Genomic DNA, 22,994 nt, shown 5'->3' on the forward strand with positions numbered 1-22,994 from the left:
TTAACATTTTTGCACAGTTACCATCGTGTTAATTAATGACAAAAAACCAAAACAGCAGTTAGAAGTTACGTGTTTAGTTGAGTTTGTATGTAGCGACTGCTATTCTCTGGACATTTCTGCTATGTGTGAAGAAGAGGGGCTCCTCAAAGAAAGAAGTGAGCAAGTTCATTAGTTTGGGTATTATTTTAATCCACTAGTTCGTTAGTTTAATTCATTCCTTTGAGGTCTTACGTTGTGATGGGACACCGTTTGTAACTTAGTACTATTTAAAGGGGACATTGAACACTAATAGCAATAATAAACAAATATTTCAGTCACTTGATATTTAAATAAAAAATCTGCCAGCTAACAATCCAGAATTTGCTTGTTTATCAGGCTTAGTTATTTGGAGTCTTTCCCTTTTAAAAGTTAGGAGATTCTAACATTTTTTGATTGTTAAATTTATTTTCACCACCAACTATTCCTCTGACTCAGGAGCAGAGAATATGACTTCCTGAGAAAAGCCCCCTGAGTTGAGTCTAGGGAGTTGTAACTGTCACCCATCCCCATGATTTCTGTTACACAGTGGTTGTCGTCTCTCTGCTCCCTTAGGTGTCCCAGGTAGATACCATCTGTGAGTGTTTACTGGAGCACGAGGAGCAAGTCTTAAAGGACGTATCATTGGAATCGGTTGAATGGGCTGAGGTGGTGATCAACGTGAACAGTATTCTCAAGGTACAAAAATACGGCGAAGATTTCAGCAAGTCAAAGGCCAGACTGTGGACATAGGGGACGGTAGTGTCCGTATTGCAACCTTGTATCACCAGTAATTGGTAATGGTTTGACCATTTGTTAATTCCAAAGCGTTAGGAAAATGTCAGTCATTTTATCAATCAGCTAAACATTTTGAGTGTTTGCCTTGGGCATGTTAATAATTTCTATAATCCTGAATTCTGTTTGGTAGAATAAACCTTTTATTTGGGGAAGGATATTTATATCACTGCAAATGTATTAATGTTAGTGTAACTGTCTAAATGACTCTCTATTTTTTATTGCTCAGAAGCTCACTACTTACATATTATTGATTAAAATGTTTTATTTGATTTTAGCTAATGGGCTTTATAGTAATGGTTTTTGTACTTCTGGTTACTATAGTTTTCTACAGTTGAAGGTAAATGATGGAGTCAAACAAAGCTCACATGCAGAAAGAACACGAAAGTAATCCTACAGGCCTGTGCTGAGTAATTTTTTGTAATAATAGACTTTGATGTTTCAAATTATGTTAGAAATCCCGGGATTCACCACTTTCTGCATGGGATAACATATTTCCTTTTTCCCCAGGACATGCTGCAAGCTGCTACTCATTATCGACAAAATAGAAGCTCCTTGTACAGAAGAGAACCATTAGACAAAGAACCTGAGTATGTTCCCTGGACAGGTGAGATTGCAAGCACTGAGCCCAAATATACTGATTTGTTAGCAGTTGTTCAAAATATATTTCTAATCATCTATTATTTTTGGAAGCCGTCTTATTCCCCTAATGCAGGTTTGTAAGTGAAGTCAAAAATAACTTAAGTGCCACCTCCCTAATGAGCAGTTCTTGTGAAATTCATGTTATTCCCTTGGAATACTTTGTAGATCTCTCTATAATTTATTTTTTTAACCGGTACCTGTGCATCAAGTAGGTTTTAGTACATACAGTTACTCACAGAAGCAGGCCCTGGGGGTATTGACTGTATTTTATGTTGACTTAATACAAGAAATGACGTGGAGTAGCATTAAAGGAATTTAGAAACAGAAAGAATTATGTTTCCCTTTCTTTGCCGGGGACGTCTCCATAGGGAAGATGCGTCCTTTGCGCAGGACGTGGCGAAGTATCTGCTGAACCGCTACTTGCTTTCTTTTTCCAACAACAGTGCAGTGATAAGATTTTTAGGCAGTTGGTTTTTCCTGTAGCCATTATGGAACCCTTATTTACCGTATTACATGATTTCACAGCGACGAGTGGCCCTGCTGGCATCCGAACTGCAATCATGCGCCAGCATGGCGTTGTCCTGAAAGGGGTTTATCCCCAGGCAGACAGCAACCTCCGAAACGTTCTGACAGAGCAGCTGGTGGCACTGATAGATTGCTTCCTGGATGGCTATATTTGCCAGCTGCGGTCTGTGGACAAATCCAGTGATGAAGAAAGATACACCAGTCTGGAAGTGGAATACCTACAGAAAAGATCGGACCTCTTGTCTCCGCTTCGTAAGTGCGTGGTATTTAGCAAGGGCTGTGGTTTTTTGAACTCGTGGAACGGATAAAGGAGCCAGATCATTCATGCAGTATGTCACTCAGTGTAATGTCACTAACCCGCTGTAGCTCAGGACTTAAAGCAGAGCTCTGGTCTGTGCAGCTTTCTGTGTTCGTTCATTCAGCCTCGTTGTCATCACTTACCAGGTACAAGTGTCCTAGACGATGCTAAAGATGATTTAAAAGTGAATAAATTAATAACATGTGGAGACTGCGCTCAAAGAGCTTATCAGGACCTTCACAGGAGTAACTGGACTGCAAAGTAGAGCAGATAAGGGCCGTTAGATTGACCGCGTGGCTGTCCCGCAAAGGGCATGTGACTCTCACAGCCAGGATTAAGACAAGTAGCTTGTCTTGCTGGTACGTGATGGAAGGGAAATAGCATCTGAGGTAGGCAGTGATGGATAAGGGGCCGCATTTGCATCTGTAATGAGTTTATGTAGGTTATGAAGCTAAATGCCAGTAAACTGGAAAGGTTTCCATTAATTATTTTTAGGGTACAATATGAATAAAGGTAAAATTTCGAGTAATATTTTTTATTACATATTAAATTTTCACCAACAGCATTTTTTTCCTGTCTGTTCTTATCTCTACAGTCACACTAGGCCAGTATTCATGGGCTGCTTCGTTAGCAGAAAAATACTGTGACTTTGACATCTTAGTACAGTTGTGTGAGCAGACTGACAACCAGACCAGACTCCAGCGCTACATGACCCAGTTTGCTGATCAGGTAACGAGCATTGGGATGTAGGCAGTAAGTCCTTTACCATTTCAAATCTTACTTGGGGTTTTTGCAGTTAACTCGATCCTAATTTGTACATTATGTTTCTTTGTAAGTTGACAGAGAAGTCTTTATATAAACTTAATATAAACATTACTGAAAGATTCTTTGATTTGTGAAAAACATATTAAGGCTTTTCATTTCTATTCATGTATTTTCAGATATAATTAAAAGTAATATATGATAGAAAAGTAATACATAAATGTGGGTCGAGAGTTCTAAAGTTTGAATGACCATCTTGGGAGCACAGGATGCTACTTTCAGAGAGCTCAGATTTTGATGCACCCGAGATTCATGTTTTCCTTGTTTGACATGCTTCCTTTTTTTTTTTTAATGCTTATTAATTTTTTAAAAAGTACCCATTATGACACTAGGTGAATTTATAGTTGTTCCTTAAAGCCAGTTTTATTCAATCATTTGATCTTTATGTAAAAGCTGATTTTTTTTCTTACTATAAAAGTAACATTGCATAAAATCAGGAAACCACTGTAAACAAAAAAGATTAAAAAAATCATTCATAATTCCATCACCCCAAAAGAACCCTTTTAAACATTTGGTTTACATTCTTGTCTTTTTACTCTACATTATTATAGATGAACATGTTTTGTTGACTGCTTATTTCACTTAATACATCACAGGCGTTTGTCCATGTCATTAAATATCACACAACTGTGTTTTTCATGGTGTTTTGCTGTTTCATGGACTGGCTACCTACCTGATTTGATCAGTCCCTGATTGTTGGACTTGGCTTATCTAGTATTTCACAGTAGCGCTAAACTAAATACTTTGTGCTAGGCTTTTTTACTCTTTTTGAGGATTCTTGTTCTCTATATATTTTTCCACCCATTTTTGCATTTAAAAATTTTTCTCTAATATATTTAGTAGAACCGTAAAGATGGAAATCAATGCTCTTATTCCTCCTTGGAGGCAGATGAGAGGCAGATAACTCAGCTCATCAAGAGCAGAGGTGGGCCAGGGCTTGGTTGCAACTTCTGTTACATTCATTTCATTCCTGGTTTCAGAAATCTTGTGGGACTGATGTGTTCCTGGCAGAATCTCCTATTAGTGGGAATACCTCTGAAGTACCAGACTGCAGGACACTTCTGTCTTCCTTTCCAGCCCAGCCTCTCACGCCACCCCAGCATCCAGCAAACTGTGGGGAAAACTGGCTGGATGTTTGTGTCCTCTCTAGATTCCGATTTATCATGCCAGCCCATGTAGCCACCTGGCACACAGTTCTTGCCCTGAGATCTCTCATTCTTGAATGACAGAGTCTCAGTACTGTCCAGTAGAACGTTCTGTGATAATGGAAATCTTGTGCATACGTGCTCTCCCAAACAAGAGCCTCTGGCCACATGCAGATGATCACTGAGTGCTTGAAACGTGACTGGTGTGCCTGAGGGACTGAATTTTAGATTTTAAATTAAGTGTGAACAGCTGCATGTGACCAGTGACTCCCATATTGGACAGTGCTAGATTCTGCGTGAGCTTGAACCTTGAGCAGGATCCCTTTTCTGAATCTGAATATCCTTGTTTGTCAAATAAGCTGATTGAATTAAGTGATTTGAGGACTGTACAACACAGGGAGTTAGTGCTTAAAATAGGATTTCTTTTCTGGAGTCTAAGATCTTTGCAAGAAATTTAGTACTTTATTATCAGAAATGTATTTTTTAAACTATTACTGAATATTATTGGATTCTTGGCTGTGTTCTCTGTAGAATTTTTCAGACTTTCTCTTCCGTTGGTATCTGGAGAAAGGAAAGCGAGGCAAATTGTTGTCTCAGCCCATTTCTCAGCATGGACAGTTGGCAAATTTTTTGCAAGCTCATGAGCATCTCAGCTGGTTACATGAAATTAACAGCCAAGAATTAGAAAAGGTAAGAAGAATTTCAGTTATGTGGAGCAGATTTAGGCTATTTTTTTTTATTGAAGTAGAGTCGATTTATAATGTGTTAATTTCTAGCGTACAGTATAGTGATTCAGTTACACGTGTGTGTGTATATACCTTTCCGTATTTTTTTCGTTAGGCTGTTACAAGGTATTGAATATAGTTGCCTGTGCTGTACAGTAGGACTTTGTTGTTTATCTGTTTTATATATAGTAGTTGGTATCTGCAAATCCTGAACTCCCAATTTATCCTTGCCGACCCTCTCTCCCCACTAGTAACCATAAGTCTGTTTTCTATGTCTGTGAGTCTGTCTCTGTTTTGTAAATAAATTCATTTGTGTTCTTTTTTAAAAATTCCGTATATAAGTGATATCATGGTATTTTTCTCTTTCTGGCCTACTTCACTTAGTATGATGATCTCCAGGTCCATCCATATTGCTGTAAATGGCATCTCATTCTTTTTTATGGATGAGTAGTATTCCATTGTGTTTATGTGTATATATATATACATATATATGTATATACACACATACATATGTACACACACACACACCCCATATCTTCTTTATCCAGTCATCTGTCGATGGACATCTAGGTTGTTTCCCTGTCATGGCTGTTGTAGTGCTGCTATGAACATTGGGGTACATGTGTCTTTTTGAATTAGAGTTTCCTCCAGATATATGCCCAGGAGTGGGTCTGCTGGATCATAGGGTAAATACTTTTGATAAACATACTTTTTATTTATGATGTTATTGCCATTATTTGTTATATCTCAGTTTTTAAAAAAAATGGAGGCTGTTGCATTTTGACTATTACTACACTAAAATAAAGCACAAAAACTTTAATGTGTAAATAACTGTTGGCCTTTTTTTCATAATAAAAATGTTCAAATTTCCAGTAAAAACAGTACATGAATTAAAGTTTGTCCTGGACAGGATGTTGAAGTGCTCATGTTTGTTATAGAGCAAATGTTTTATACATATCTTTTCCCAGTAGTTACTGTGGGTGGCTGATATTTTATTGTGTAATTACTTACAAAGTATGGTACTGATCAGTTTTTTGCTAATGATGAATTGATCTTTCATTGGTGTAAGTTTGGGTTGTACTTAACCTTTATTTCAGTTTGAATCAGTACCCAGGATCTTACCCCAGTTTTCGTATTTTGTTTATTGTAGGCTCATGCAACACTTCTGGGTTTGGCAAATATGGAGACTTGTTACTTTGCAAAGAAAAAAACCCTTCTTGGCTTGAGTAAATTGGCTGCTTTAGCTTCAGACTTTTCAGAAGATATACTGCAAGAAAAAATTGAAGGTGAGAGATGGTATTTGCTGTGATGTGCCTTAGGGAATTTTCTGTCATCATTTTGATGCCCTGTAATTTGACGGGGGTCTGTTACACTAGTGTCCACATTTATCTAAACTCACAGAAAGAAATGCTTAATACTTGTGTATGTCACTGTATATAAATTGTACTTAAAGTGTAAACAAATACTAAACTCGATAATGATTTTTAAAAAGAAGTATCTGAACAAGAAGGCATACAAATCAGTTGTGCTGTCAGTGCACTCTCAGCATGCGTTCCCATTATCCGTCACGGGATCTGTCAGAAACTGGAGCATCTCTCCTTTAAGAGGAGTGCTTTCTATTTGGTGTTCTTAAACAATCACTCAGTTGTATAATTAGGGTTCTCTTTGTATAGTAAAGTAATCTGTGCTTTAAATAAGAATTCGTAAAGAATAAATTCAAATGATTTGAACGGAGTACTCTGATTACACCCTTAGTGACTCATATGCTAAGAACAAGAAGAGTTGCAAAGAAATCTTGACGTTCATTTGGTGGGTTTGCTGTAGGTGGTGGTAATTCTGAAACTGTTGATTTTAGGATTCAAAACTTTCTGATGTCGTAATAGTGAAACTATTTTGTGTATATTGTAGATTGGGAAAATGATAGACTACGTTGTTACTTTTGAGAACCAAGGAGAAAGGAGATACAAATATAGAAAGATGATGAGGAAGAGCCCTGTATTATTGCATGTGAACTAAAGATATCAGATGTAATCATGATTGTTTAAAAAATGTGTTTCTTGGCTCTGTCCCCTGGAAAGACCTAAAAGCAGTGACACTCTGGTAGCATAAGTATACCTAATCCTGTATTTTGGTTTCAAGCTACCATCTCTTAGCAAGAGGAAATGAGGGCTTACCGAAGAAATTATCTTGTGGAGTCTTGTTGGGTCAGAAAGCAAGGTTAATGTCGAGATGTCAAACTGCACAACTGTTTCCACTGTCCAAATTTACGAATAATTTGAACACCAAAAAGAATGATGTTGGAGGATTTTATTTCACAGATTCAAAAAGAAAAATCCATAAATCCACAGTGATACCCAAAAGGGAAGGGGTCAGTGAAATGTTTCTTTACAAAAGAGGAACCCCAGCGATTAACTGTAGAAAGAGTGATTGATTTGGGAAGTCAGCATTTTGCAATCATGGTGAATAACTGGTCATCAAAGGGCTCAAAAGCCATTGAGCTTACAGGCTGGGGAAGAGGATATCATTACACAGATCTAGCAGATCCCATCGCCAACAGTAAGATAAACTCATGTTACATACTTCCTGGAGCGATGTCATGTGCCAGATACATAATAACCACTTGTGTTGTATTCCTGCCAAAGACGTTCAACTTGAATCTAATCACAACGGAACAATTAGATATATCCTGATTGTGGGGCGTTTTACAATACATGTAATCAGCCCAGTCTCTTCAAAATTTAGCAATGTGAAAAGCAAACAAAAAAGACGGGAGCTGTTTTAGATTAAAGGAGCCCAAGAGCCATGACAGCAAACTGCAGTGTGAATTTATTGATAGGCTCCTCAACCATCCCCCAAATAACCAAAACAACTATCACAAACCTTTTGAGGATGGCTGGGGAAATTTTACCATTTGATGTTAAGTTCTTTGGGCCCATTAATGATATTTTGGTTAAATGTTCTTCTTAGGAGATACAGGCTGAAGCATTTAGAAGTGAAGTGTCATGATGTCAGCAACTTTTGTATGGTTTAGGAGGGAGTAGGCAGATAGAACAGAAGTGACAGATATTAACAGTAGGTGACCAGTATACAGTGCTGCACATTGTATTCTGCACAACTTTTTGTGGGTTTGGAATTTTCCAAAATAAAAATGAGAGGGGAACCTCGGCCATGTTGTCAGAGGTGAAGTGTGTGTAAATATGGACATTTGGCTGTAAGGCTTAGCCACAGAGTCCAGCCTTGTCTTATACATATTAAGTACTCAAAGCATGGGATTAGCATTTAACATTTATTATTAAAATTATTTTCCACTGTTTAGGAAGTCTCTTCCTTCAGTCCTTTATTTTTAAACACTAATAGTGCCTGTTGTTCTAGAGAAGTGTGTGTATATTCTGCAAGGCTGCCTGGTGATCTGAAAGGGGAGCCATATTTTAACTTGGCCACCAAAGATAGATCACATTAATCAAAATATTTTAACATAAGGTTTATTATTTCTGGATTCCCCTACTTCAGATCATCATTTTGCATTTGATCACTTCTTAGCTTTTGCTTTCTTAACACAATGGGAGTATTTTCAGGTCTCAGTAATTTCCTACAGACTATTATTATAGTATAAATAATTGAAGGGAGTAGGTTTTTAAAAAGTAACTTTCTATTGGTTATATAAATAATTCCTTATGGAAATTTGTAAAGTATAGAAACAATAAACAAAAAAGTAAGTTGTCTATAATCCCACTGCCCCAGAGATAACTACTATTACTTTTTTGTGTATCCTCCCAGTCTGTTTTCCGAGGTATGGAAATTGCACAGAAACATTTTATTTAATTTTTACAAGATTGGGATCATGTGAAATGACGCTAGTATTTGAATGAGCATATCTGTGCTGTGGTCACTCCGTTTTTCTGTGACTACTGTGTTTTTGAAGCTGCATGGTAGTTCTCAGCCCTCTTCCCCTGCAACTCACCTCACTCTCATAGGCAAAGCCAGGTAATGACCTGCAGCCTGGATCGTTCATGCAGCTCAGGAGCCTCTGTCACCTCATCCGATGGAGACCATCATTGCTAGTAATCGGTTTGGTGCACGATGGTCTGGGTTTCGTTTTTCCTGGAATGTATTCATGGTGGCTTTTAAGTAGATCATTTCCCTTAGTAAATGAAATTAAACTAGAAACTCTTATTTATTTGTCTTTTGATTGAAGTATCCTTGATGTACAATGTTGTGCTGGTCTCTGATTCAGTTACACGCACGCATATATGTCTGTATATACAGAGAGAGTTCCTTTTTAAATTCAGATTTGTTTTATGACAGAGCAAAAGTGAAAGTCTCCCTCTCCCCCATGTTGCCTTCTAGAAATGGCCGAGCAGGAGCGCTTCCTGCTGCACCAGGAGACGCTGCCTGAGCAGCTGCTGGCGGAGAAGCAGCTGAGCCTGAGCGCCATGCCCGTGCTCAGCGCGCCGGAGCTCATCAGCGTACGTGCTCTTCAGATCCTTGTGCCATTTCCCGGTCGCACAACAGCCACAGTGTTTCTTGGGCCACGTGGTACAGCTCCTAAGAGTAGTCATCTTTCCATTTCCTCTTCTCCTATGACTTTCCCCTAGAATGAGTTGTTAGAAGCCGCTTGAGGGCAGGATGCCAGGTAGCAGAGAGCAGTGGATCAGCCGCTGCTACCCCGTAAGTCCCCGCCTGCTCCTGACGGTGCTTATCCCGGTGACCCACCCTAGGAACCTACCTGTGCTTTACATACATAGGACGGATGCATACCGTGAGACATATTTCAAGTTCTTCTAAAAGAAAATGATCTTAAGAACTGGGTTTACAGAGCCTGTAAGTGCCATCCTCACCATTTTCCTCTGCAGATTCCTAAGGACATAGCTAGATTATGGTGATTCAGTTATACACGTGCATATATGTATGGAAATAGAGCTTTCCTTTTTAAATTCAGACTCATTTATCTGCAGCCCAGATAAGATGATTTTGTTGTTATGCATACTTATAGCCTTAACTCTATTTCTCTCTTTTCCTTTCAAGAAAGCATTTCAAATGCAAGGGTGAGGTCATAGGATCAGCTTGAATTTACTCCAACTGTATTAATGAGAAAGCAAACAAAAATAAATAAAATAGTAAAAATTAAAAAAGAAAAAAGAAAGCAAACAATTCAAAAACTTCAGTATTTTAGCCATTGTTTGTGACAGATTTCCTATAATGATCTCACAGCAGCCTCTCCTGATTTAGGATATTTAATTAAAAAATCTAAGAGGCTTGTAAGACTCACCACTACTGGTGAGAAAAAGAAATAGTGCCAGTTTTACTGGTACACCATCAATTTTAATACCACATTCCAGTTTCAGGGATGTTAACGTTGTGGAGAAAAAAGGATGTTCAGAAACAATGAAATAAAGTATTGTTGTTAAGTGTTATTAAACAAGGACATGCAGACAGTGCTTTTTTTTTTCTGAAATGGTTTGAGTAGTGTTTTTGATGTTAAAGGATTATATACAGTGTTTACAAATGAAATTTGTTATGCTATAAATAGTTTTTGGGAAAAGAAAATAGGAAAATTCAAATTGGTATTTTTAATAAGGTAAACATTTTTCTGATTATAAAACTACTAGAAATTTATGATTATATAGTCAGCTATGATCTAACCAACCACCAGTAACTGTCGGTAACTTATTGGTGTCTGTTTTCTTACCTTTTAATTAAACTATAGACCAACTGCAGGCTTTATAATAGGTCTCAATTTTTTAATTGCCTTTCAGGGCAACATTTCAAAAGCATTATATCCAGCTTAAAAATGCAAGGGCAGCAGTTTATTGCAGAGGATGCTCAAAAGAACACTGAAATGTGTGTTGTCTTGAACTTAAGAATATAAATTTACTGACGTTTAAGAAGTATATACACAGAGTTATACAAATGAATTACTGACTGAACATAGGCACGTTTTAAAAGACAGTTTATTGTGAGGTAGACAGAGTGTAATTTCCAAATGTGACACTGTTCTTTACTATAAAAATATCTACCACTTACTTGAAAGACATAATGACTTCTCTGTAAATCTCTCTAGTCTGGGTTATTTGATTACTTGAAATGATCCTCGACCTTATTTTAACTTGCCATAGCTATACATCTGTGAAGAAAACAGAAGAGCTAATGAATATGATTTTAAGAAAGCTTTGGACTTGCTGGAGTATATTGGTGAGGTAAGTAAAATCACTTGATTGCAGGCAGGTAACACAATTTGTGTGTGGTTTTCTATAGAACCGAATACAGTTTGAAAATGTGTTAGTTATAAAAGACTCTCTGGTTCAGCTGCCCATACTCTTGGAGTACCTACAGCTCTTTACAAAAGCTGCAAGGAGATCTCACTTCCTGATAACTCTCACACATTTCCGGATGCCTTTTTCCCTGCACAAATAAAAAAATGCTGCTTTTCAAAGTCCTGTCATTTTTTTCTCTTTTGTTTATTGAGTCATTGTTAGTTCCTCAGACTGATATGTCGCTCTGTGGATTTATTCTTCATAGTACTCGCCCCAAGAGAAACTATTTCTCAGCCTTCTTTAAAAAAAAAAGATTGTAATGATAATTCTGTAGGGCAAGTAGTCAGCCTGCAATTGAAAGCAGTTTGATGGATTATAAAAACATAACGTGTTGGCTTTTATGTTACTCTGTTTCAAATCTTGAGTCTCTGAAGCTTCCTGATAAAATCAGATCATCTTAGAATAATCAGAAATAAATTTCCACAAAGTTATTAATAGTCTTACTCTTATGAATAGTATTAACATCTTAGGCAGAATTAGGAATTGACGTAACTCAAATTAAAACATGTATTTTTTAAAATCAGAATTTAATGAGGATTTTGTTTTGTTTTGCTGTGAAGGAGGAAGATGTAAATATAAATGACCTAAAACTGGAAATCCTTTGCAAAGCTCTTCAGAGAGATAAGTACGTTCTCATAGCATGAATCTAAGATGCAGTCTTGGAAAGGACTCTTTAGGAAGACTATGATATCCTGCATCAATTGGTTTTGTAACCTAATTAATTGTATTGTCACGTATGTTACAAGAATGTTATTGGTTGCACTGGTAATCCTAATTTTTATTCAGTAATTAAGGAATTGCTTAAGGATTTAGGACCACTGGTATAATAAGTCTTTACTTTTGATCTTAAAATGTAGACTGTCAGTCTGCACGGAAGTAAAATGTTCCTTATTTTTGCAGAACTTAGGCCACTTCTGCCAAGCAAGACTTTTGAGGCTAGATTTCTTTTTAAATAAAAAGTGGTTATAATTTGAGAATCACTGCCCTCTTCAAAGTTGTTGCTTCCTCTTTTTCGCTGTAACCTCCCTGCAGGGGAGGATTTCTGTCCACTGAAATGATGCTGTCAGATTCAGTGGCAAAGGAAGACTGCGAATAATCAGTGGTAGGGATGGACTTCCCTGGGAAGATAGTTTTAAAGAGAGCAAGACTTGAGTGCTAAAGGCCTTCTCTACTCACACTTTTTCTTTTCCTATAATGTTGAGAAATTACAGTAGAAACTATTTTTACTAAAATATTTCCTTCTCTGATCACTCCCAAATAGTTAAAATTGTTGTGAAATCTGGTCTTGGAAGTCGTCCTCTGAAGCATCTCAGCTCTGCCTGTTTGATTCACCTTCCCGGTCATAAAAAATGTGTTAGGTCACTAGACTGGAATTCCTTGTTTTGGCTTCTTGTTTAAAAACTTCAGAGTTCCATGTGGGATATAGCCATTTATTCCTGCAAAGCAGTGGTTCTGTGTGTGTGTGTATTTCAATAGTACATAATCTCAACTAGATAAAGAAAACATCTAAACGTTACATCAGACACTAGTTGCCATTTTACTTTTATGAAAAACAGAATATAACATACTCTACCTACTGCCTGTGCTCTGGAAAATCATACTTTAGGCTCTTTACTAGGTTTGTTAACTTACTTACAGAATTTTCTTGGGAAAGATACCTCACTTCTTGGTTTTGACATCCCATACATGCTGGTTATATTGGGTGAAGAGCTACCTGAGTGTAGCATCTTATATCTGATATAAGACTCTGGATGTGCCCAACATTTAAAGTTCCTTTATTTAAATAATTTGCAACAGTATTACAAAACTCAAGATTCTTCCCCCTTCCCGCCAAACATCAAACAAATCCACATTAGCCACATTAGCAAACCAGTTGTTTATTTCAGATTCTGTCCATGATTTCGTTTTATCCTCACAGTGATTTTGTTTTCTAGCTGGTCCAGTTCAGATGGTAAAGATGATCCAATTGAGGTATCGAAAGACAGTATATTTGTGAAAATCTTACAGAAGCTTTTAAAGGACGGTAAGTGGTTTGTTAATATTGGAAATTACAGTATCAGTCCTCAGTTTTAGAGTCTCAGAATAATGGGGATTTGCCCGGTGTCGAATGCCGGGGGGCTTAGGGTTAAACGATGTGGCAGTTAGAGAGATTTGTGTAAAGTAAAGGAAGGGCTTTTTCTTCCCTCTCCAACCCAGGGAGCTTTTATCATGGTGGTGTCCCGTCCACTAGGGTCCTGGGTGACTGTAGTGAGCAAAGTCTCCATGCTAATTCAGGATGGACGAGGAACAGTTACAAATGTTGGCGTGACTCCAAAAATCTGTACTGGAGAGAAGTAATCATTTCCTTTCGTTTTTCAATTTGTGAAGATTTGAAACTTACGAAACTCTCGTGAAGATTTGAAAACTTGAAATGAGATACAGACTTTTTTTTCTTGATATATTATCGTGCGCTAAACTTGACCATACTGTGCTTAAGAACAAATTACAAAGTGTTTTTACCAATCCATTTTGGACGTTAACACTCTAAGGTTAGTTTTAAGAACAAAATAAAAGGAAACAAGAAGGGAATATGTTTCATATGTTTTGTACCTAAGACAGTGAGCAAAATTCCATTTGCTGATCAAGATGCAAACAGGTAAAAGAAACTTATGGTTAAATGTATGCTATGAAAGTAAAGGGTGAATTAGAGGATACTTAACTTTGACTTCCTTTCATATTATTGGAGCTTAATACATGGAGAATGATAGACTAGAGATGAGAGATTTTGTACATTTTATACATAAAGACAAGTGTGACTCATATTTATTGTAGTTATTAAATCAAAATATATGATGCTAAATCCAGGCAGTGTGCAAAATAAGCTAACTTAGTTTTTATCAATCTTTTCAAATATAAGGACAATCTCTTTAATAACAACTGGAAAAAAACACATAATGACAAAAAACTTATAAATTCAGCAGCCTTTCTAGATGGATGTGAAATTTATTCATAATGCTGACATTGACACACATTTGGAAATTTTCTATAATGTATCTGCAAGATATATCATTTAATCTACATAAAACATGCCCAACCCAGCGCCTGGCACATAGCAGTCCCTCAGTAAACATTTGTTCTTTGAATGCCTAGAATTATTTTACAGATTCATAGCCCCAGGTCTTCTGTACCAGATTCCACCCTGCAGTCCTCCATTTGAGGGTCACTGACTTAACTGAGTGAAACGAAGGGGGACCTCTGAGCTGGACTGGAACTAACTGCATCGACCAACGTTGTGAGGCGAAAGGGATGCAGACCCTCTCGGTGTTTCTGCGCCAGAAGCTGTCACTTTAGATGGAGCCTGTCTGCCTTGACCTCCTAGCATTACTTCTCAGATTTTCTGTCTCCTTTTGTAACTGATCAAATGTAAATGCAATTCTGTAACTTGGAACTTCCTCAGAATTGACCTGGTTTTTTATTTATGAAGAATGCATACTTGATTACCTCACACTGTCAGCAGGTTTAGTGGAGTGCTTTTATTTTCAGAGATGAACAGATAACACAAAGGCCTTTTCATTGTCAAAAAATAAATAAAAATTAAATAATGGAGGAAGGGATGTAGCTAAGAAAATATCTTTTGCTTGAAATGCTTGAAATTCAGAAGGAGTTAAGATGTATCTACGAGGCTTTCTCTTTTCTATATTTGGAATTGAAGAAATAACTGGATATGGTCAGTTTCTCTGTGTAGTTGGAGAGATTCTCCGGTTACGCCTACTAGGTTATTAGAAAACATTTGGACCCAAATCTGATGCTTTCCATGAAGTGAGTTCTTGTGAAAGTGCTCCTGAACTGAACTGTGGCTGATCAGGTATTTGGTGCTGTTTAAAGTTGGCTTTGCAGCTTTGGCTATTTTTAGATCATAAATCATAGATAGAAAACAGAAATAGAAAGCTGTAATCTTACAAAAAGAATTATTAAATTTTGACCAAAGGACAAAAACAAGTGGAAACTATTATTAAAGTTATGTATAGTAATATGATATTTTACAGTATGTATAATAATATTTTATATATAAGAACAAGCCAAAGACATTTATTTTTGGAAGCTTTTAATAATATATGGCTTTCATGTACAATAGTAAATGTTTTTAAAGGACAGATTCCGAAGGAAGATATAGAGAGCCTCACATTGTATTTCATAGACTTGGACAGCCCAGCAATTACTCCAGCCTGTGGAATGGATTCAGCCTGCAGATATATTTAAATTACCCACCTGGAGCTTTTCAGTTTTTGCACATTACTGAATTACATTATACATACAAGAAAAAAAGCACATGTCATCTCATAGAGTTTAAACTTTTTCCTAATTAGTTGCTGGCATTTAATAGTTGAGAAGAGTTCTTAACAAAAGTCTTCTTTTCTTTTTTCTTTTTCCTTTTTAAAACTTTTTTTTTTGAGGTACAGTTGATTTATGATGTGTTTCTGGTGTACAGCATAGTGATTCAGTTTTACACACACACACACATTCTTTTTCATTATAGTTTATTAAAAGATATTGGTTTTAGTTCCCTTTGCCATAATGTAGGACCTTGTTCTTTATAAAAGTCTTATTTTCTGACTTCTCAGAAAATCAAAAGATTTGCCCACACGAGACTAAAATACCCGGCAGCTGTCAGCCAGAGCTGATGAGCACTGCCCAATTTGAATGAGGCGCTGGTTCTGTTTACCAAAATCCGTAGGCCACCTTTCTCGGGGGACCTGCCAAACCTTTGCAGGCACTCGAGTTACCACCCCTGCTCTAAGAAGAAGAAATAAACCATCAAATATTAGGTCTAAATAGTAGGCATTCACTGTAAAAATAGAAGACGAATAAAATGATTTGTTTTGTTTTGTTTTAGAGAATTGATCTTTAGGAAATTAATGTGGTATTTGCAGAAGTGTAATACTGTTTTACAGAGACAAAGTCTTTACTGAAAGTATGTTAATTGTAACAAATATTGCAGACTTAGGCTCATAACATTTATTAACCCAGATTTTTATTATAGAACAATTAAGTACCAAAAATGGTGCTGGGCACTTTGAAGGTATTGAAAAAAATAAAACAAAACAGTATTTGATTTTGAGAACCTTACAGTAAAGTAATAAATTATAAAATGTTGCCATAATTTGATTTTGAGAACCTTATAGTAAAGTAACAAATTATAAAATGTTGCCATATTAATTTCAAATTTTTCCTCCAGTTTTATTTATCAAATGAGATTGTACATACTGTTCTGTAACCACACAGATGCTCATTGGCTTTCCAGCTCAGTGGAGACTGAAGACATGCTCCTTCCAGCTATGTAATTAGAGTTAAACTGTAACACATTTGGAGGTCCCGTAGCCAGCTTCCATGACAGTATTCCTACTAAGTTATTTCCCAAATAGGTGAATATGTAATTGTTTGAAATACTTGTTTTCAAGTTATGATTTCAGTTCTGCACTGAAGGAATGACTTAAGCTGTGGAGAAAAATGAAAATATTTCAGATCTTATTAAAGAATTTAAGCAGATTGACTATTTTGACCACTAGAGAGAAAAACACTCAGGCAACCTCTTCTAAGTGAAGAATGTCATATTGTCAGACCTGCAAGTGTGTCTGACAGGTGGGAGGAATTTAGAACAGAGCATTTCCCAACAGCGGAGTGACATTATAGTTTAAATAGAAGCACAGGTGTTTTTATCATCAGTCATCTGTAATTCATTTCAGTTATGTCAAAATAAAAAATACCTTTCTGTGTCTCTGTTTGTAGGCATTCAGCTCAGCGAGTACCTGCCAGAGGTGAAGGACCTGCTACAGGCCGACCAGCTGGGGAGCTTAAAGGCCAACCCTTACTTTGAGTTTGTGTTGAAAGCCAATTACGAATATTATGTCCAAGGGCAAATGTAACTGTTTCTAAAAGTGGTCATTGTTCCCAAAAATTTGCATAAGCATGTCTCCTTACAAAACATTTTAGACCTGAAACGTCTGGAAGTTTGTACAGTTTTATAACGTATTACTGAGGGTTTCTTATACTTTATTTGGAAGCTACTACAAAATAGTTATGTGACTATAGTTTTGGTTTTCAGTCACATGATTTTTTTTTCTTCCCTTTTTCCATCTGAAATTTATCAGTTGTCTGCATACTTGCTACCCTTCCTTTTTTATCTCCCTTCGTCCGGGGCCCTGGAGCTCTTGTCCTGGCTCTGGCCACTTCGTCCGTACAGCTTACTGCTAGGCTTCAGCTTCTGTAACTCTGAAAATGACAAGATTGCACTAAATTGTCTGTGGAGTTGCTGCGTCTCTGGATATTATGCATCGGAGAGTCCGTGGAATATTTGGTATCCTGGTTAGGGCTAGTGGGAAATGCCTAGTGAGATAAGTGTCAAATTTTGCGAACTTGCGGAACGGAGAGACAGAGCGGCCTGATTCACTGTGAGCTTGATAACTGGTTAGTCCGTTGGGGAAAATGTCAAAACTTTTCTACGTAAATAATGGAATATTAAAGTATTTTGGTGAATAAAACATATTTACGTGGCTTTCTAACCTGTCTATAAGTTACCATACAGTAGGTTATAATCTTTCAGTGTTCAGTGTGGGGATTCAGTCAGCTTCATGGATTCTCCGGATGGTTGACACTGAATTCCCACCTTACCACAGTCTGTCTAGCTAATCTAAGGTGTGTGTAATGCTAGAAACCGTTGTAGGGTTGTTTTTTTTTTAATAAGGCAGCTGATTTAATTGAAAACCAGTGGTTCTCAACTCTTCTGTGTCCGGACCTATGTCGTCCTCAGTTTTTATCTGGCTTTAAATAAAGACGGGGTTGCTGGCATGTTCAGACTTTGGCCCAGTTGAATGCTCACTAAACAGCTTGCTCCGACAGCTGAAAAGGTCAGAAGTTAAATATGGTGAAGAGAGTCCGGTTCCTGGCTTCACGAAGTACAGCCATCATGCCTTCTCCCCTCAGGCTTCACGTCCTGCTTCTGAGCAGGTTTGGAGCTGTCTGCATCACTGTCCGAAGGAAGGAAAGGGGCAACCTGGTCTTCCTGTGTCTGCAGCGTGTGCTGTCAGGACAGCGTCAGGGTCCCGGTTAGTAACACACTGAAGGGCACTGAGGGAAGTTAGGAAGAACTTGTCAGATGGGGTACGAAATTGTTGGATTCTTGGTAGAAGATGAGGCTTTGGTTTTACAGAGACATCAGGTCTCACCTGTGAGATCCTGCAGAGGACAATGCGCTCTGGGGACAGGATCCTGCCACCGTCACTTGCCACAAACGCGGTTACCCCTGGTGCGACCAAGGCCAGTCCCATACAACCCTGGCCACAGAGCACGTGGATGTAAAACAGCTGCTCTCACACCACGACAGCACTGTCTCGTTTTGAGGGAGAAAAAGGCCCTCTGTCCTGCCTCTGTCCCTCAGAGGTGGTAGCCATGGTACCAAAAGGGTTGGGTTTTTCAAAAATTAGTTTAACAGTAATTGTGAAATTAAGGCCTAAGATTTTGAATAATATTTTTCTTCTGAAGTTTAAAATTTTGCTCCACAACATAGTCTATCAAAGAATTGCTGATTTTTATATAAATTGAGTCGTTGATAATGTGTTAAAAAGGTGCTATAAAGGCGAGCATGTTTTCTAAGGAAAGAGAAACTTCACTGACGTGGAAAAGGTTTTCTTCACTCCTGTCTGAATGCTGGTGGGAAGTCCCAGCTTGTGTCAACCATTAAATCGAACAGCAAGGTGGTGGTTTTGACCTTGAGGGGGCGGGCTCTGTGATTTGGTATGTTTCAGGAGTTTGTGAGAAGTGTCAAGGATTAAGACAGAAGTTGGGAAACACAGCGAGACTTGCTGAAATCCTTGGTGAGGAGAGGGCAGCTGGCACCCTCTGTTTCAGAGATTTTGTTTTTAAAGAAAACTTTAAACCTTGGGTTGTGCTGCTTTTCTCGCTTTGGGGTCTGAGTCATGGTTTTCTTAAAGCATCACCCACCAAGCGTCCGGTCTGTGGGAACCCGTGTGTGGCACGGCCCTCCTGCGAGGTAACTTGAGCCGAAGGAGAGCCCCTCTGGGGTGCCGTCCGCCTCAATTCCCGCACGCTTGCATGTTTTGAGGCTGATCACTACAGAAATACTAGTGTAGCCCCACCTCCCTGTTCCTGGACATTTTACTCAAGGAATGCCTCTAGAGAAAACAGCTTTATATATTTCTATATAAAACCCACTCGTTAAATTCCAAAGTACATTTTTAAATATATAATCTTGTGTAATTCCAAAATTTTAAAAATATTGTAGGAAGTGTGAAAACTAATTTTTAAAAAAGTATATAAACGAAAATAAACCCTTGTAATCCATTAGCCAGAAATAATTTCAGTTACCATTTTGAAACACATCCTAGAATGTTTCAGACTGTGCATACTGGTATATTTTGTAACCTACTTCCTTTGATGTGAGATATTGTGAGCACGTCTGTGTATCTTTAATCCACTATTTCTCAACCTTTTTCATTATCACTCCTAAGGAGACTTTCTAGACAGCTTAAAAAAAATCACTCTGCTCCCTTCACGCCGCCGTGGAAGTTTAATACCACAGATAAATACTGCATATCTCGATTTACCACAGCCTCTGGAGGCCACAAATCATCATAATATCTAAGGGCTTTTTAACCCCCAAAGAACCAAATTTCCCCCAGAGAAGGCATGTCTTCAGTATTCTTCAGGATAAAAAATTTTAATTACTGCATGACACTTTCCCAAATGGCTATATCATCATTTATTTAACAGGTGTCTGTCTATCTCTCTTTCTCTCTGCCTCTCTCTCTCTTCTTAACAATCTTAAAACACTTGGGTTAGTAGTTTTGGGTTGTGTTATGTTTTTTTTATCATTTTAAATAATACTGGAATAAATCTTTGTACAAAAATCTGTGTGTGTTCCAGACACGTGTAAAATTGCATCGCTCTTCCTGTTCAGTTAGCGATGACGTTGGTAAGTGCTCAGTGAACAGGGCTAATGATTTCTCGTGTCCTTTCCTCACCTCTCCCACCCCCTCATCCCTCCCACCTCCTCCAAACACTCAGAAGAAATACAGTACCTCTTACTGAGTGTGTAAGACACACCCACTTAGTTTCAGCCTTCGAATCAGTCATTCGGAGTCGGTGGTGTCCTCAGCGGAGAAGGCTGCGTCTCAGGAGGTGAGCTGCCCAGCGTCCCGTGGCCAGGCAGAGGGGCAGGCACTCCAGGTGCGCTCTCCTCCCAAGTGCATGCTTATCACTAGTTCATTGTACCAGGCGTGCAGAGGTGGCGGGAGGAGAAGGGAGCGGCTCTGGTGGAATCATTAGGCCCTTAGAGATGCCCAGAGCCGAGCGAGCCCCAGGGGGAGGAGAGCGAAGCCCTCTGCCTGACCGCCGTGTTCCACTGGACGTTTTCAGACGTGTGGCTTGTGAGGAAAGTGAGTTTGGTTTTTTCATTTACCCACCTGGTCACTGGTATGTTTCTGACTTTGTTGCCACTCAGCCGCCCTCACTGTTCTTTTTGAGACAACAGTGACAGTGGCGAATGAAGTCATGACTTCATTTAAGATGTCTTTGGCCCTTTTTTGGAAAAGATCCTTTGAGGATCTGTTATATTCCAGAACATACCAAGTGTTGGGAAAGATTAAAGGGAGATAGCAGTCCTCGCCCCTCCCCAGGTGGCCCTGGGGAAGGAAGGGTCCCCAAGCCCCTGCGTGTCCCCCAGCTGCTGTGGGACCTGGGACGTGCTGCCTGGCTCATTGAGTCTTGGTTTTCTTACTCTTAAAGCTGGAATGAATAGTACTCAGCTCATCTACCCCAAGGCATTACAGGATTAATGGGAACAACACAAAAGCATAGAAGGTGTTTTCCAAATTCACGTCTAAACAGGCAGGGTACATGAGAGAAGGCTTAGCCTGCGAGACTGGGGTACACAGATATGCGAGGAGCAGAGGGGGCAAGGCTGAGGAGGTGGGTGTGAGCCCGATGGCTGGCTTGTAGCAGAAGGAAGGCCCTGTCAGTACCCGGAGCTGAGGCCGCACCTGAAAACTTAGAAGCAGGAGCTGTCTGCCGCGCGTACCCTACAAGGCTGGACCTTTGCTCTGGTAGTTCTCAAAAGGCCGTGCAGGCAGTGGCCCGCTTACTCGGCGTACATGTATGGACACGGCTTCCCACCTGCTCCTGAGGTCTGCTCCCAAGCCAATGAGAGCTCAACAGGACCACAGAGGGACTGGGAGGCGCCCCCAGCGACCCATCAGGGCCTAGTTTAAACCAGCCGGACCAGGGCAGAGAGCGGCCCGGCGCTCCCAGGCGGGGCCCACCTGTACCAGCAGGTCTCCGCCAGCCTGCAAGTGTTTTAGTCATAGTTTTTAACGTATGTTTGAATCTAATAGACTCAGAGCTTAGAAAAGCTTGCTGTAGGAGAGAGAAGAGTGGCCCTGAGCAAGAGTTTTGGAAAACACTGATAACCTCATTCTCTAAAATGTCAGTAAATGCTTAAGTGCTCAGCAAATGACAGCATCCCGTGTCCTGCCTTCAAGACCCAGATGTAGGCTGCTCCTCTTGTACATATTGTGCGCTTGCCAGGTTATTTTCCCCTAGTGTCTCACTCCCCACTGACACAGCAGGACACAAGGCCTTGAAAATGAAATGTAGGTCTGTCAGGTATTCTCTCATTCTCTAACTGAAAACGCTGAGCATGAAGCCACAGTAGCTTTACACTCACCACACAGGCCCTGTGCTAACCAAGCTCCTTATTTTGTAATTGACTTACGAATTTTAGGAAGGGTGGTGTTGATGTGGGCTCTTCGGAAGAGGGTTCCATATCCTTTTTTTTTTTTCTATTTTTTTTGGGGGGGGGCGGGGTTAGGTTTGTTTGTTTAAATGGAAGGACCGGGGGTTGGACTCAGGACTTGTGCCTGCTAGGCACACTGCCACTGAGCTGTACCCTCCCCCCATTTCATATACTCTTATATCCTTCCTCAGAGGACCCGCACCTGTCCGGGTTGCTGAGTCCCCCCACCAAATGTGAATGGGAATTATTTTGGGAACACTTAAGCACATCAGAAAAATGAGTGGTTCGATTCTGGCTCTCACCACATCACTGATGTACCCCCTTCAAGCATGTCGCTGAGTTCATCACAGAAAATTTTCTCCTTGTGTCTTCCACAGCAAGGTTAGGACTCTTCTTGTCCCGAGGGGTAAAAAAAAAAAAAAAAAAGTCTGAGGCACCAACTGGATAACCTCTTTTGACCCCCGCTCAACCTTACCATAAGTAGTTGCAGTCCTTCTAGAAAATTAGAAAGGCATGGCCCATATATCAGCGGTATAAATAGAACCGCTTCAGCGGTGCCTGCGGCCGGTGACTCTCCAAGGTGGACTGGGAAGCAGCCTGGCCTTGGCTGGGCATCATCCTCTAAATATAAAGATGAGTCTGTTCAGCCCTTGCAGAAGGAAAAATGCTACCCATCCTACAGTGCGACGTCCCGTCCCTTCGTCGGGAGGAAAGACGAACGCGGCTCCATCTAGTCAAAGCACCTCACCCGTCCCCACCTCCCTGTCCGAGGGTGTGCCCCTTACCTTGCAGCCCCCGCAGAGGGACACCAAGCCCCACCAAGGATGTGGGGGCTAGGGCGCTCACCTCGGCCCCCGCGCCCCGGAGCCGGCCGGTCACCCCCCGAAATTCACGCCCTTCACGATCCCCCGAGCGCACTGCGCGTCC

The 22,994-nt window shown here is 39.5% G+C and overlaps 1 protein-coding gene across 1 annotated transcript in view; it reads left to right on the top strand.

Moving 5' to 3' along the window:
• The window catches only part of NUP133 (nucleoporin 133), a 48,183-nt gene extending 30,077 nt beyond the window's left edge, over positions 1-18,106 (top strand). Inside the window, exons 16-26 of the mRNA XM_032491859.1 lie at positions 592-714; positions 1,321-1,417; positions 1,978-2,229; positions 2,871-3,004; positions 4,774-4,932; positions 6,118-6,253; positions 9,315-9,433; positions 11,084-11,164; positions 11,842-11,906; positions 13,216-13,304; positions 17,048-18,106. Of these exons, the coding sequence (XP_032347750.1) occupies positions 592-714; positions 1,321-1,417; positions 1,978-2,229; positions 2,871-3,004; positions 4,774-4,932; positions 6,118-6,253; positions 9,315-9,433; positions 11,084-11,164; positions 11,842-11,906; positions 13,216-13,304; positions 17,048-17,184 (1,392 nt within the window). The 3' untranslated portion in view covers positions 17,185-18,106. The remainder of the gene's footprint in view (positions 1-591; positions 715-1,320; positions 1,418-1,977; positions 2,230-2,870; positions 3,005-4,773; positions 4,933-6,117; positions 6,254-9,314; positions 9,434-11,083; positions 11,165-11,841; positions 11,907-13,215; positions 13,305-17,047) is intronic.
• The last annotated feature ends 4,888 nt before the right edge of the window (positions 18,107-22,994 follow it).

This window comes from Camelus ferus, chromosome 11 (genome assembly GCF_009834535.1).
Source record: "Camelus ferus isolate YT-003-E chromosome 11, BCGSAC_Cfer_1.0, whole genome shotgun sequence".
NCBI classification, from domain to species: Eukaryota; Metazoa; Chordata; class Mammalia; order Artiodactyla; family Camelidae; genus Camelus; species Camelus ferus.